The 15,955-nt window shown below is 39.2% G+C and overlaps 1 protein-coding gene across 1 annotated transcript in view; it reads right to left on the minus strand.

Moving 5' to 3' along the window:
• Positions 1-15,709, minus strand: part of TNKS2 (tankyrase 2) — a 31,084-nt gene extending 15,375 nt beyond the window's left edge. Inside the window, exons 1-13 of the mRNA XM_027672143.1 lie at positions 15,469-15,709; positions 9,243-9,467; positions 8,183-8,278; positions 7,221-7,257; positions 6,883-6,958; positions 5,480-5,574; positions 4,877-4,943; positions 3,324-3,510; positions 2,267-2,388; positions 1,669-1,760; positions 1,503-1,581; positions 808-979; positions 100-179 (exon numbers count right to left, since the gene is read on the minus strand). Coding sequence (XP_027527944.1) covers positions 100-179; positions 808-979; positions 1,503-1,581; positions 1,669-1,760; positions 2,267-2,388; positions 3,324-3,510; positions 4,877-4,943; positions 5,480-5,574; positions 6,883-6,958; positions 7,221-7,257; positions 8,183-8,278; positions 9,243-9,467; positions 15,469-15,676 — 1,536 coding nt within the window. The 5' untranslated portion in view covers positions 15,677-15,709. The remainder of the gene's footprint in view (positions 1-99; positions 180-807; positions 980-1,502; positions 1,582-1,668; positions 1,761-2,266; positions 2,389-3,323; positions 3,511-4,876; positions 4,944-5,479; positions 5,575-6,882; positions 6,959-7,220; positions 7,258-8,182; positions 8,279-9,242; positions 9,468-15,468) is intronic.
• Positions 15,710-15,955: the final 246 nt, after the last annotated feature.

Below are 15,955 nucleotides of genomic sequence, written 5' to 3' on the forward strand. Positions count from 1 at the left end.
GGTGGGGGAGTAAGTGAGCAGCTGTGTGGGGCTTGGCTGCTGGCTGGGGTTAAACCATGACAAATTCCCTCCTATTTTTAAGGACAGGTTTAAGCTTACTTTTACAGTATCCACGTCTCCAGCCTTTGCAGCCTCCAGCAACTGTCGATCTGCATCAGAATTACCTAATGGGATCCCTTCTGCAAAATAAATGAGGTTGCATGACAGGTAAGTGTAGACAGTTAAAGGGATTTGTTAAGAAATGAAATCATTTGAGTTTTTTTAAGGGAAATCCTTGAAATAAAGTTAACGAATTACAGACAGGTTTTGTCTTTGTTCACTATCTACAGCTATAGCTGACAGAGCTAATAGTGTTTGCAAAGTTGTCTTTAGCAACATGCTTCCTATCTGTTTTGAAGTACTGTGGAACCATTCTTATTTCAGTTTCAGAATTAGACTATATCAAGTTTACCTATATGTATAATGTCCAAATCTTACTCTTGAAAATCCTTGTACACTGTTGCCTCTGCTCACAGATGCAAAGCAGAGAATTTTGCTTTAGAAATTAATTTTCAAAATTCCTCACACACTATGTTAGGATTTTCCTAAAACTATTTCAGGTGGCTATGCCACGAACATTCCAAGCATCTCTGACAATCTAGAGAGTAAATGATATTGTTAACTAGGGAATGCAACTCCACAACCCAGTACTGTCTCTTGAAGAACACAGTTTTTTTTTTTCACTTGTCTTAACTCTTATTTCTTGACAGCACTTGAAATGGCAAGTAAAACAAAGCACTACAGCAGATCTTGAATTAATCAGCATACCCTGTAGCAGCTGCTGCACGCTTTCAGTCCCCATTTGTAAGGCTGTAAAGCCCTGCAGAGACACGATGGAAGGGTCACATCCAGAACTCAGCAGCAACCTGCATGTCTGAAGATGACCACAATGTGCTGCTCTATGAAGAGAAGTCTGGCCAAGATTATCTAATGCATTAACCTAAATATAACACAGACAAGAGATACCACCATCAAAATTTAGCATTAAAAATGTTTTCATTGCTGACTGGGAGCACTTCACAAGTACTCATCTTACTTTAATCAAAAGAACATATTTAGCATATATCCAAAGGTCATTGTAATTTTTATTGCACACAAGTTCATGTAAAATCTACCTGTCACACAGTTCAGTCTAGCTTCTTGCTGTTCATATATATTCCCTGTTTTTTTTCCTTACACATTTCATTATTCCTGCTGGACAATGAAGCACTGAATAGGACACTCAAAAAATTTTCCATTCACAGAGAGAATTACAACTGCATTTCAAACATTAATTTAAAACAATGATGATTCCATGTGTAAGGCTGTACTGATGGATTGATGGCCTATATCTGAAGTGTATAAATCTAGAACCTTCCAAAATTTATTATTTTAGAAAAGCCTGTCTACTTGGCTGTTCATTCTCATAGCATGAAAACCCATATAGTAAACAAATGTCAACAAAAACCCCGTGATACTCATACCTTAGCTTCATGTTTCACAACTACTTCAACAACATCATTATGAGCCTTTTCTGATGCCACATGCAGTGGAGTCAAGAAGCTTTAAAAAAAAAAAGGAATAATTCAAAATGTATTTTGCAAAATCTTCTAAACAATCACTTAGGAGTATTCATTTGAAACCACTCACTCTTTTGTTTTTTCATTGATGTTGGCTCCTTTCCTCAGCAGCAGTTCACATACTTGTTTTCTCTTAGGATATGGAGATGCAGCAGCACAGTGCTGTGAACATTAAAAAATTTAGGATTAACAACTAGCTAGCAATATAAAGGCTTTATTGCTTGCTGATCAGCTGGCAGTTAAGAGCTGGTGGTGTACAAAGTCAACAGAAAAAAAGCCCCAAAACATGCAGAAGCTTATTAATTTGGAAGATTCCAAATGGGCTTTTGGATTTACTCTGGTATTTTCCAGAGCTCCCTCTCCAATAATTGCTGGAAACCATCAAGCTTTACAAACAAAGCTAACACACATAGCTTGCTGTTGCTTAAAATGAGACTGTTCTACAAAAAAGTAATTTAGACAACCTAAAAAGGCAATTTAGGTTAGTCTTAAAGTTAACTTCAAAAACAAAATATTAATCAGTGTTATTTGTTTAACTAGACACTGGATATTCCAGGTTGGTCTGAATTACACCTTTGGCACTGAGATTTTTATTTCTAAACTATTACCTAGTATGCTTAGATCAGCCACAATATAAGCAAAATCATCAATAAATCCTGAGATATTACCAATGCTGTCTCATGTGTCTGAGGATGCTTGAAGTTCACTGTTTCCAAAGACAGATGTTTCTTTATACGGGCTACATCTGACTCTCTTGCAGCCTGTAGTAGTGAGTGACCTTTGAATTCATCTTTAAAAACAAATAAATACATAGCAGAAGGTTACGAGGTTGGCTTGAGATGGATCAAGAGAATTGTTTCTTTCAGTTAGACAAAACTATTCATTTTATTCAGCAGACCATGGTACAGACATTTTCAACTCTGACTCAAGGCTTTACATCACTTGACAGAACTTGTTAGTTAAGTCAAAACACTGTATGAATTTTGCTTTGTTTCTAAACCAAAGCCAGAGACATCCAAACTGGCTGAACAAGATCTATTTCACTCACCACTTTATAGGTTCTACTGTTCACATATGTACCAATTCAAGCATATATAAATCTCTACTTCTGACCTATTGTTGGAAAACCATTTTTAGATGCTAACATGAAGTCTAATGTAGTATTTACCGACGATTTTTGTACATATCCCAGAAAGTTATTGTTCGACCACTCAAGGACAGAATTTGAGGTCACTCTTTGCAACTCCTTTAGTTTGCTGGACAAAAATCAATGCCTTTCATCAACTTCTTTGAACTTTCAGTGTTTGTGGCATACTGAAACATATTCAGCATTCTAAACAGTTATGTTTTTTCTTTTCTTCAAACAAAACACTGTGGAATAAAAATGAGTATTTCAACAGTCTTGATACAATGACAGGAGCAAGTATGGAAAATGACAGTGTATTGGCAAGGTCGTGAGGGAAAGCGTGTATTCTGGGAAGAAAAGCTATGAAACCCATCACAACCACATGACTGTAAAACTGATAGTAAAATTATTTTAAATGCCTACATTCAGAAAATCTAGCAATCTCAAATTATAAACAGTGAAATGTACTGTTCAATATTGCACCATGGCTTGGAAAGTGTAAGCATTTTCCAAATCTGATTTCTGGCAGGTCACTGTCTAGGGAAGCTAAATACACATCACAAGCTATAACTATAGAACTGATCTCACTTTATACTCACATGCTAATCGTTCTTTTAATTGGGGTGTTGGAGCCAAATCAATGGTGCTTTTGTTGTGACAGTTCAACAGTGTTGGGTCAGCACCATAACTTAACAAAAGAGAACATACTTCCACCCTGTTCTTAGAAGCTGCTTCATGCAGAGGGGTGAATTGCCACAGATCCATTGCATTCACACATGCTCCATGCTTAAAAGGGAAAGGGGTAAAAAAAGATGCAATATCAAAACCAGATCGTTAGAAAAAGACAAGGTTATTAGTTTTAATACAGTAGACTGTTAAAATAAAAATCAATGCTTATATGCAAACTGTTTCCAAGACACTCATTTTCAATCTATCACATTTAAGTACAAGGTTCTGCAAGTAATGGTCTTGGATGATTAATGTACGTGGAATTCTTCTCCAGTAACATTTTGATTGCACCTCGAGTTCAGTCTGTAATCAAGTCTAATAGGACATGCTTTTTCCCATTGCTTCTATTAAAGCTGTATGGCTTTGCAAAAAGTAATTCAAGATTCTCTGGAGGAGAAATCCAACGTGGAATCCAACTCTAGCTTAACAGTTAAGACACATAGTAGTGTATAGCCAGAAGTTCGTTTGTGGATTTTTTTGGGTCTAGTACCACCATTGCAAAAATTCACTTTACAATTGGCCTCTGAAGTAAAAAAATCATGACTATTTATACTTACTACAATACATGCTTATTTTAATAATTTTTTTTCCTTAATTTTTTGCTAAACAAATAGAAAGACACATGGAATTAGTGGGGGGCTTAGTCATCCGGGATGGAACAAGGGCTATTACCTGAGCATCCCAACGTCTGAAGTTATCTAACAGAACACCCTCAGCTGTTATAATGATCAGGATGTGCTCTGGCAGCTGAGAATAGACATAGTTCAAAACTCCCTTGGTGGAAAACGCAGATTATTTTGCAGGCCACATCTACAAGCCACTAGTTTAATGTGCTTCATACTTATCTTCAAGATTAACATAATCCAGATAAACCACTTCAGTTAAAGGAGTTCACTTATGTTAGGAAAATTGACACGTTTCTCTTTCTTTGGGGTGAAGGCTACAATTCAGGACCAGAACTAATGTTATAAAATTAATTTCCTCAAGAGACTGAATACTCTTTAATTTTAAAACATTTACTATCTTTACCAGTTTTTTTTAAACATGTCTTATTACTCTGCCTTCTGAAATATTCCTCTACTGTCAAATTCAAAATATCACTCAGTTTTTAGGGTTTTCTTTTGGTGGAATTTTTTGGGTAAGGGTAGAAAGGTTGAGATAAGCAGTACTTACTTCCTGGTACAAAAACATTCAACTCTGGAGCAGAGAGAGTTAAATACAGAAAGCACATTTATAAAGAAAAAGCTTCCTTGCAAGCAGAAGATTCTGTAGCTCCAGCTTAATAATCACTAACATGTAAAGCAAAAGCTATCTATTGTGAAGTTTTGTAAATCTAAGTACAAAAAAAAAACGTAACTTGTATTAGTCTATTATAAACCGCTCTTATTTAATAATATTCAACTTCATCTCTTCAGAGACCAACCTTTACTAGAAGCTCTGTTACTTCATAATGACCATAGGAACAGGCATTGTGAAGTGGTACCAAATCTCTATACAGAAGAAAAATGAGAAGAATGATTATTCTAGCACACATATTTCAATTCCAAATGCATCTATAACATTGCAAACGGTACTATGCTGCACTTTGAACATTTTACAAAAATAATATGAGAGATGATCAGATGAAGCTGAGGGGAAATAGAAAGCTGGAGAAGAAACCAGAAAATCCCATCAGTATTTCTCAGAACAAACACCTAAAATTATCAGAAGATGAGAAATGAATTGCATTGTCTCACTGCAGATGAGCCGGTTTCACTCAGACTTGAAACCCTAAGCAGGAAGAACTATCTGCAGGGAATGCTCAGGAGTGACCGTAATTATGTCTTTTTTCACAAGAACATTGCTGTAATATCTCCTCGCTTGAAAACTAATCAAGTTGCATTTTTGTCATAACAGAAAGGTTAAAGATGACAGAACAGCCTCAAGTTGGAAATTCTTCCTGGTTAAAACAGCATTATTGTTCTTTACTTCATCTCCTTTCTTAACAAATTCTGTTTATTCTGAACAAAAGAAAAAAGGAATGTACCCTTTATCCTTGGCATGTACGTCAGCCCCGTGCTGCAGTAAGAGCTGTACTATTTTTACACGGTTATACCCAGCTGCTAAATGTAATGGAGTAGACTGAAATGAAAGAAGGTAGAAGTAATCAGTAACACAAAATCAAGGGTTGATTTTTTTTTCAAAACTTGTTAACAGTACTAAATACTGAAGTCTTTAAAGATTTACAAGATTAAAAAAAAAAACAAACCAGAGTGCTTGAATCAGATATTTGATAACTATGTTCATTGTTTACTGACTACTCTAGAAGTTGACATAAACACAAATCCTGAATTTACTTCATCACTAATACATTTGGGCAACTAAGGCCCTCTGAAAGGATTTTTGAGTCCTACAGTCCATTTTTGTCTTTTAGCCTACCCTAACTAGAAACACTTTGCTGGCACAAACTACGTCCCTTGTGAAAGGGGACGTAAGGGGGCCATTAGAATCAATAAATTATGAAGATATCTCCCTGCCAATCAATAAAGTAAGTTTAGAAATTATCAACAGAAATTGTTATCCACATCTGGGAGTGCAGTAAGTTAGTGGGATGTGGGGGAAACTTAATCTTCTCTTCCAAACTCTCACCCTCCACAGAACAGACAAATAACTGCTCCGTAATAATTTCTAGCGAATGACCCAAGCATTCTCAGCAGCAGCACTAAAGGCACAGCTACAATGTAGTGAGGAGAAACCTTATCCTGTACATTCACAAACCCATCTGCTGAACTAGGTTAGTACAGTTCCTAGAGGATGAGCCTCATAATTAGAAGACGAGAAAACAGAGATGCATCAATGTTTTGGAGATCCCAATATCTCACCACAAAGCCTCAAAAAGGGAAAGTAATTAGATCAAAACTTAGGTGAATGAATACACATACTTAATGACAACAACAAGGATGCCAAGAATTGATACTCAATAATCTGAACCTTCCACAAGCTAGGGGCTGAACCTAGAAGACCCAAAATTTTTCAGAATGGAGATTTTGAACATTTGTATGTTATTTCTTTATCAATACTTACAGTGATGAACAGCTCACTTGCCTAGGGAGCACAGCAAATAAGGGGCCTGTATCTCTCTGACAGCAATAAGAACCTATGGAATGGCCCTGTTTCTTTATCACTGCAGATATGAAGGTCAAGCCAAAGTTTCAATTGAAAAGGTGTTTGCTTATTGTTCCTAGATAGAAATACCTACATAGTTCTTTTAAGATTAAAAAACAAACAAAAAAAATCATCTGGCTGCTAGAGAGGTGGAATCTTATTTTCCCACATACAGTGTAGAAAATAGACAGATTTGATGTTTAACATTTTTAAAATCTGGTCAAACAATGACTGTGAAACGTGTAAGAGAGAACTAATTTTAAATGAGGTTTTAAACAAAAATACCTTTCTGCCATCACTTGCATGACAGTTAACATTTAAAGGTGTAAGAAGAGACATCATCTTTTCCTCATTCCCACTCCTGAAAAACAAGATATGAAATGGGCAGAAATATTTTTATCTTGTTTGTTAGTAGCTTATTCTGGTTTTATATTTTACATTGCTGTATTGTCAGCATTAAAAGGAAAACAAAAATGCATTTACACAACTATTTTGGTAGTTTTATTCACAGAAAACAGCAAAAGCTTAGCATCTAGATGGAATGACAGCTCAAAAGACAACATATACATTAATTGCACACAATTTTGAAAATATAATTCCAGATATCTTCCAAACCTACATACCTGGCACTTTCTAAGAGTTCATCTTTCTTGTATTCACCTAGAAGACAAAAGGGCTTTCTTCAGCAATCAAATAAATATCTATATATGTGAAATTCACTACTTATCCTCCTCTTCTAAAATTTTAGAGAACACAAGTGCTAGAAGTACATAAAAGCACACTTTTCAGTACTTAAAAGGATGCTCACAGAAAATAGGAAGAGTGATTTTTTACTGTAGTGGGTTGACCTTGGCTGGACAAGCATGTGCCCACCAAGCTGCTCTATCAGTCCCCTTCCCAGCCGGACAGGGCAGTTTGGGTCAGCTGGCCTACCTGTGCCCCTACCAGGATCTTGCCCTTGACTGGGGGTGGGGAGGACGGTGTGTCAGCGCTGCCCAGCAGTAGCCAAAACACTGATGTGTTATCAACGCCTTTCTAGCTATCAATGCAAAGCACAACACTGTGAGGGCTGCTATGGGGAACTATACTTCATCTCAGCCAGACCCAATCCATTTACACAGGCAGATAATGACAGACAAGGGGAAATGTTCTTAAACTAAAATAGGAGAGATTTAGACTAGATGTTAGAAGGAAATTGTTTACTCAGAGGGTAGTAAGACACTGGAACAGGTTGCCCAGAGAAGCTGGGGATGCCTTGTCTCTGGAAGTGTTTAAGGCCATGCTGGATGGGGCTCTGGGCAACCTGGTCTAGTGGATGTCCTGCCGATGGCAGAGGGGTTGGAACTAGATGATCTTTAAGGTCCCTTTCAACTCAAACCATTTGACAGTTCATTACTGAACTAGCACAATAAACTATTCAGAACACGTGCCATGACTGAGGTGATAAAGGCCATAACGGAATTTCTATTTAGAATTATAAACCAGGGAGAAGTTAGAGTAGTATCAAAAAGACAAAACCCAAACTACTGTATTATATTAGTTCAACTGTTATTAGTCATAAAGTAATTTAAAGATTATCACTTACCAGTCAGCACTGCTTTTGCAGACGGGTCTGCTAAATCCAAAGCTGTTCTTCCATCTGTGTTCCGGATGGTTGGTTCAGCACCGTGCTGCAACAATACTACAAAAAGCCAAAGTTTTCCATGAGAAAACAATTCTACAAAACAAGGCTTATGAGATGTATCATTACTGTGAGCTGCAAGCAACAAAAAAAAAAAATCCAGTTCCTGATCCTAACTTCCTTTCTCAGATTTTTAATGTCAGATTTCCCTAATGTCACCTGTGAACAGTTTATCCAGTGAAACATGTCTACACACATTTTATGAGGAAAAAGCAGAGCAGAAAGGGAACAACGACAGACTGGCAAGAGGCAATCTCAGCTGAAAGCTTGTGACACACTACAAAAAAAACGGTGGCAACTTCCATCATCTCCAGAACATGCTGATCCAAATCCATAAGCAACTGTGCCCTAAACTGTATGCAGCAGTGACAGGCCGTGCATCTTGCACTCATACTCAGGCCAAATAGGCAATGTTATATATACAACTCTCTCTGGCTGTGCTCCTTAAAGCAAAGAAGAGCCAACCACACAATCAAAAAATTTGTTTCTTGACCACATATCCTTACTTTCTACCTCTTCCTTAAGAAGTTCTTCTCAGAAACTGTGTAGGCAAAACAAGTGGTCAATATAACTGAAGTTTAGCTCCATCTTAACTAATTTAACACAGCTGCTACATATAGAAAGAATGAATCCGTTATTAAAATCAGTTTTTTTCTTTCCACTGCACTGTGAGCAGCAGCAGAAGGCAGCATAACAGGCTAAGCTGAAATAGAACAAAATTTAGCTCCATCACATCACTCTATAGCTCTTTCTCCACAATGTCAATGTGAACCTTCATAGATCAGCAAATACAAAAACAGTGACATGTAATAAGTGACATATGAATTTATGTTTACCAAAGATTTTTAGTTTTAACCCTTATACTAGCCATAACTTCACAGAATAAAAATGGTCTTTAAAAGGTTCTGGATTTTTCACAGTGAAAACAAATGAGTCAGTCACAGGAAGAGTGGGAGAAAATTACCAATGCAGACATCTGTCTTGCCCTTAATGGCAGCTTCATGAAGAGGAGTGTAATTCCAATTATCCCGAGCGTTAGGATCTGCACCATGCCGCAAGAGAAGATTGACGACTTCAGCATGACCAAAAGAGCAAGCATTGTGAAGAGGAATAAGGCCTCCATCATCTCGGGCATGGACATTGGCACCACTCTGAAGCAAATATTCAACTACATCCTTCCGACCAAAACCTTGAAGAGGAAAAGGGAGAAAAGGTGTCAGGATGGGGTAAGAAAATTCCATGTTCCACATGTACAGATTGAAACAATAAACTTAAATAACAGCAACAACTCTAAATAACAACCACAACTGGCACTGTTTACTAAAGGAACATTGACACACTAAGGCTGTTTTTGAAACCCCTAAAAATTAGATTAAAATCAGTAGAAAAATAATAGTCAAGATTACTGGAACAATGAACAGGGCTCCCAGAAGTCAACAGCTTCCTGAAAATGTAACAAAAAAAACAGAACAGTGACAACAAAACCTATTTTTTAGTCACTTTATATGGCTATTCAACTGAACAATATTTTATGTGATACTCTGCCAACCCACAGCCAGTTTGTGTATGGGCCAATGGATGAGCCATGGGAACAGTAAAGATGAGACTGGTTTCAAGCCAATGCATGTAGTGTCCAAGGTGGATGTGTTCAAGGCCAGGCTGGATGGGGACCTTAGCAGGCTGGTCTAGTGACTGACATCCCTGTCCATGGCAGAGGGGTTGGAACTACATGATCTTCAAGGTCCTTTCCAACCCAAAAAATTCCATGATTCTATTTACAATTCATATTCTAAGCTTTTTAAAAAATACCCATATAACAGGAAAAATATTTCACAGAATAAAGTTTCTTGTTTTTTAAAAGAAGCAAGTAGGCAGCACTACTCTCAGGTTAAGACTAGAAGCATGGCTATTTGCTTTCTAAGGAATAATTAACTTAAAAGTGTACACAGATTCCATCTTTGAAATAATCACTTAAGAAAGCCCTTAGGGACATAAGAAGTTTATCTGACACCATTCTAAATTGAAGAAATTTATTACGAGAGTATGCACAACCATAACTTAAACATATTCATACTCTCTATTTTCAGTGATGTCTAAAATTATTATAAATAGTTGATCCTGACTGAAGAACAAAAATGCTCTTATACATACTCAGGCACTTTTTTACAAGCCTGTTATTCAAGTTAGTGGACAGCAAAAAATATACCCACTGGTACATCTGGGCTTAGAAATATATCATAAATAAGGTAATTGTTCTTATAAAACATTTCTATGGCTACTATTTTTCAGTTTCAGCTGAATCTTGCATGCTTTTTTTAATGGCAAATAAACTAGGACAACAAGCTGTATCTTGTTTGCTCCAGTATCTCCACGGGAGGCCAGAAAGCCTTAGGACTTCTGTTTGCCATTATGCCCATCCGGTTACGTTCCAAAGCCCACTGCCTACAGAAATCCCTCAAAAGTTCCATGAACATCTCTGTGGGTCTCAGGGATTATTATGGCACTAAGAGCCATATTTTGGTATGTATCACTCTTCTGTCAAGTACCTTCTGGGAAATAACCCATGTGTGGAGGACTTGACCTTCCTTGCTGTAAGTATCTGACTTAGAAACTGTTTGCCTAAAGAGATCAAGACCTGATTGGGGATGAAGTTTGGGCTTTTTCCTCAGACAGAATAACCACACAGTTGCCAACACCACTGATACTTAGGTTGTAGCAAATTTAAACTTTGCTACAAATCATCCATGGAATGTCAGCAGATAGGTGTTAAATCCCTGCAACCATAACCTAGAAATGATGTATTTTCCCGATAACAACACAGTGTTTCAGTGACAAAGCCATCAAAGCATACGAGAAGTGACACCATTTCAGTTACAACTGAACTTTTAGTTTTAGCTTAGTTGTTACTCGACCTTTTCATAGCATGTTCTTCACTAAAACTGACTTCAGTAAATCCCTCTCTTGGAGCAAGAGGCACTTTCACCATCTGAAGCTCACAGAAAAACCCCACTGCCATTATTAAGCAATTTCTGGATCCTACTTGATAAGAGAAGATCTTGTAGACATACATGTCAAAGAGAAAGAGGCCAGAAAAAGTATTCAGAAAAGCCTTAGTTAAATTCTAACTTTTCTCCTCTTCTCTCAAAAGTCTGGTAAGGAACCATATTCACCACGAATTTGTCATTATTATAAAAATCAGTTTACGTGAAACTTTTTAATCCCAGAACAAATGTCAAGGTGGTTTCAAGTAAAAGTCACAAGGTTATACTGGTGATGTGCTTCAATTTTTCAAAATACAATACTAATAACACAAATCTTAGCTTACTAGCACTTTGCCTACGACAGAACCACAGACTGTACAGCAAAATCACTTTTGAGTCTCAACATGACACCTACCCACCTTGCCTGTCCTAAGAGAGAATGGGAGCTCAGCTCACTAGGGATAAGAACTGGATCAGACATGTGGTCCATGCAAAACCCATTTATCTGCAGTGGCACAGTAAGCCATATTCACTGCACATGCAGGCATATTTCTGCTGCTGCAAAAAAAAATCAATACCTGTACATATACCCACACACTCATATTGTCTATATACTAAATTATATGCAGCGTATTTCTCATTCTTAAATATATTTAGCTTTCCTACCAAGTATTATAAATACTAGGTATTATAAATATATGAAAATACTAGGTATTATAAATAACAGTATTTACAAATACCTATTAGGTATTATAAATACTGTTATTTTCTTAAATGTGTCCTGATTTTTTCTTACCACTTCAAAACTTTAAAAACTTCTGCTTCTAGTTTGAATGCATACTAAAAATTTACTAAATTCTTTGAGAATCTACTCAAATGAGACTTTTGCAAGTGTCAGAGTTCTGCAAACACATCATCAAAGCTGTTATTTGATGACAGACGGCTTGGTATTTTCTTCTTTGAGTACCAAAAAAACGTTTTCCAGGACTGCTTCAATATGTTAGAAAAGCTTCTCATCAGATTCTCCATCCAAAATTTACACATCTGGTAGCTAAGCCACTCATTCTTGTACACAAGGCATTCCTATCCCTCAAAGGGTGTTTTTGAAGGTAAAAGGCCAACTTTAGCACGAATCAACTCCATAATTGAAAACCAGCTGTAGTGAACCTCATAACAGGCATAGAGAATTCATCCAGATCCCTCTATTTAGTACAGAGGTTCAATCAGATACAGCTCGTGAGCAGCCTGCAGCTTCTCTCCGTGCAAAGCCTGCATCTATTCAGAAAATGCCTCCAGTACAGCAACACCCCCCCAACTACCTGTATCTAATTTAATGTTGAGATGGGCTCACTTGCATCAGACCAATTTTTGTAAGTTCTCTCCAGCACCGAGTGCACAGCAGGGATTCCTTACTTCCTTGCGGAAGCATCTGTACAAGAGGGCACCATATATGGAAGGAGAATTATTTTCTCATTACATTCTAAAGGATGCATGTGTACAGAGGAAATGACCAAACCGCACAATGGCCTCTCCTCGTGTTGTTTTCACTGAGACTGGAAAGCAGGGAGTGCCTTTGCTGACACAGGGCAGGCAGCCACCACCTCCTGTATTAGTTCCTCTTTGCCATTAGTCGGCTGCTGCAAAAACTATTCCAAACCACAACATTGTGATTTGTAAGGGCTGGGGATTTTCCTTGGCTCTTGAGCTTTTATACAAAGACCACCAAAGTGGGATCATAGCTTACAATTGTGCAAGGTAACTGTCTTATCATCATGAACATTTGAATTTTTTTGTTGCAAAGAAGGAGGGCTGGCTACTCAGGATCTCCAGCTGACACTCTTCTACCATCTGTGACAACTGAACACCTCACTGCACTTGCTCCCTGACCAGTTACAAATTTTTAGCTGACAATTCCTGATTATAAACCATAATAGAAATGTGTAACTGTATATAATTAAAATGTATTTATTTACAGCCACTATGTGCCGCAATTGACATTCAGCTAATACTGCTGAGATGAAAAGGTAACAGAAAAAACTGAGATTCAATGCTTCTCCCCTGCCCTGGGTATTCATATTTTTGATAAATTTCAGATTGCAGGAATGGCATTTAGGGACTTGCCAAGTCCCTAAAGCCTTGTGATACTTGGAAGTTTGACACATACTGTGGTGAAAAAGACTGGCTTGAGCAAGTATATGCAGGTTATAGTGGGAAAGGATGGAGCCCGTTTTATTGTGAAGGGGGTGGGCTCCTGACTGAATCTTCAGTACAACTTACCACACACACAGTTGTGTACTACAAAATCCAAAGAGCACCCTTCTCCAAAAGCCCAATATGTATTATCTCTGATAATGACACATGCCCAGGGAGAGCTTGTAGTGTTTTTTTTTAATATACTTTATTTTAAAATCCACCTTTATAAAATGACACATGGAAAAAGAGGACTTAGTTTTATTTTTTCTTTAAATTGCTCAGTAAAATCTGTGAAAAGACTTAAAAAATAGAACCCAAGTCCAGACCCCAGAATGTCACTCTAAAAAAGGAAAAAAGGGCAATACAAAACCTATCAGTGTATTTCAACCCCACCTCTTCCATAGAAGAAGTCTCAAAACTGAAAGAAACTAGTCAGAAAAGTTTTGTAATGTATTTTCTAAGAACACCAAGCCAACTAGTATAAACAAAGCAGGAATACAACAGATTTTTGCTTTCACTTCCTCGAATGGAATTCCTTTAGAGGGGGAAGACAAAGGAAGTTAGTATTACTCCAGTTGTGAGTAATGGGGTAAAGGCAAAACAAAACAACAACAGTAACTCCCGAGTTCGAGAGTTATTTACGTCCACCTTTCACATGGAGTCTATTGCAGGTGGGCTGACAACAGTGGAGTTTGACCTGAGGCAGTAAAGAGTGTTAAATCCAGAAATGATGCAAATATTTTATACCACATGTTAACTAGAAACTTTCAGCATCTCCTACAGTCTGGTGAGAGGAGGAATTAATTTCTCTCTATAATGTCTGGAGAACACTTAATCATGGCAATAGTGTTACTCATTTACACACCAACATTAGAAGTCGAACAACTATGTGAACTTATTGCTGTGCATTTTTTCAAACAAAAATCCTTCTGTAGATCAGGAGTTCTTTAAAGTCAAGATGGATCACTCCTGTCCAGAGATAAACTAGGTCACTATATTGAATGAGAAACATCTTAGGCACTCAAACAAAGCCCAAACCAACCAAAACCCCTCGCTTCTCCAAAAGGCTCTAAAACAGAGTCAATTAGTGAACAGGCAGGACTGCTGCATATAAAAGAATAGCTGCAAAATTGTTTTCCTCTGACAGGATATTTTAAGTTGTCTCCTGGGCTCTCTTATTGATCAAGTTTCTTAAATTTATGAAATGCTGTTGCCCTAAGGAGGCTTTCAAAAACTTAGGCCTCTTAGGTCTGAGTCAAGACCACTTAACACAAAGAAAGGACATCTTAATTAGAAACTTATTTCTAAGACAACTCAGTAAAGAAACAAACATCTTTGTTACTATCCATACTGCTCAGCCGAAAAGAAGCTGCTGTCGTCTTCTGCAGCCTGCCAGCCTTGGGGTCCTACATCTAAGGCTGTAATCAAATCAAATCCACCAACACAAAACCAAGTTACAGTCAGGTCTTTGTCTGAAAAGGTGGGATACAATCTTCCGGCCTGCTGCCAGAGAAAGCAGTTGTTCTGTGACGTCAGTTGTTTGCGTACTTAAGTCTCGAATTAACAAAGTCCACTTGTTAAAGATAAGAATGCAAAAAGCTTAGAAATGGTGTTATCTGACAGGCACCTTCATGGGTGCAATTCCAAAAACGCGCAGGCCTGTTGAAATCCACGAGAACTGTACCTGGGACAAGTGTCCCTGCCGGAGCTCACGTGTCACAACATGAACAGAACAAACCCCGCTCCAGATGTCCCCAAGGCCAGTCGAGGTTTGTTTTTTTTTAAAAAAAAAAGAGGAAAAAAGGAAAAGGAAATAGACCGAGAGCAAATGCCGCTATACCGCTCGCAGCCCCCACCGCGTGGGTGACCCCGAGCGGGCCCCGGGGCCGGGCAGAGCCGGGGGGGTGGCGATGCTTGGGGGCGATGGAGCGCCCGGACCCCCGAGCTCCGCCCGCCCGAGCGGCCCAGGCTGCCGGCGCTGCCCCGCGGCCCGGCCCGGCTCCCCCCGCCCGGTACCTGCAGCGAAGTGCAGCGGGCTGGACTTCCTGCCCGCCGTGTCGCGGCTGTTCACGTTCTCGGGCCGCACCAACCGCTTGACCCGCTCCACGTCCCCGTTCCTGCAGGCCTCGAACAGCTCCCGGGCCGGCTCGGCCGCGGCCGCCGCTCCGCATCCCGGTGCCTCAGCCAGGGCAGCGGCGCCGCCCGCGCAGCGCCGCCCCGCCATGCCGGGCCGGGCCGGGCCGCCCCCGCAGCCCCCGCACACGCTCCGGGCGGGCGCTGCGCCCGGCGGAGGGATCCGGGAACCGCCGGCCTCGTGCGCATGCGCGCGCGGCGGAAGCCTCCTCCCACCGTGAGGCCCAGCCCGAGGCCGCTCCCCGCTGATCCGAGCGGCCTTTCCGTGCGTTGGTGCTTGGGAGCCGTGAGGAAGCAACGTGAAATAGACAACTCACACAGCCTGTCTTTAACCTGCTGCCTTCTCCTTCGTAAGGGATGATGATGATGA

Source organism: Neopelma chrysocephalum, unplaced genomic scaffold (genome assembly GCF_003984885.1).
Source record: "Neopelma chrysocephalum unplaced genomic scaffold, ASM398488v2 Primary Assembly neopelma1_97390, whole genome shotgun sequence".
In the NCBI taxonomy this organism is placed as follows: domain Eukaryota; kingdom Metazoa; phylum Chordata; class Aves; order Passeriformes; family Pipridae; genus Neopelma; species Neopelma chrysocephalum.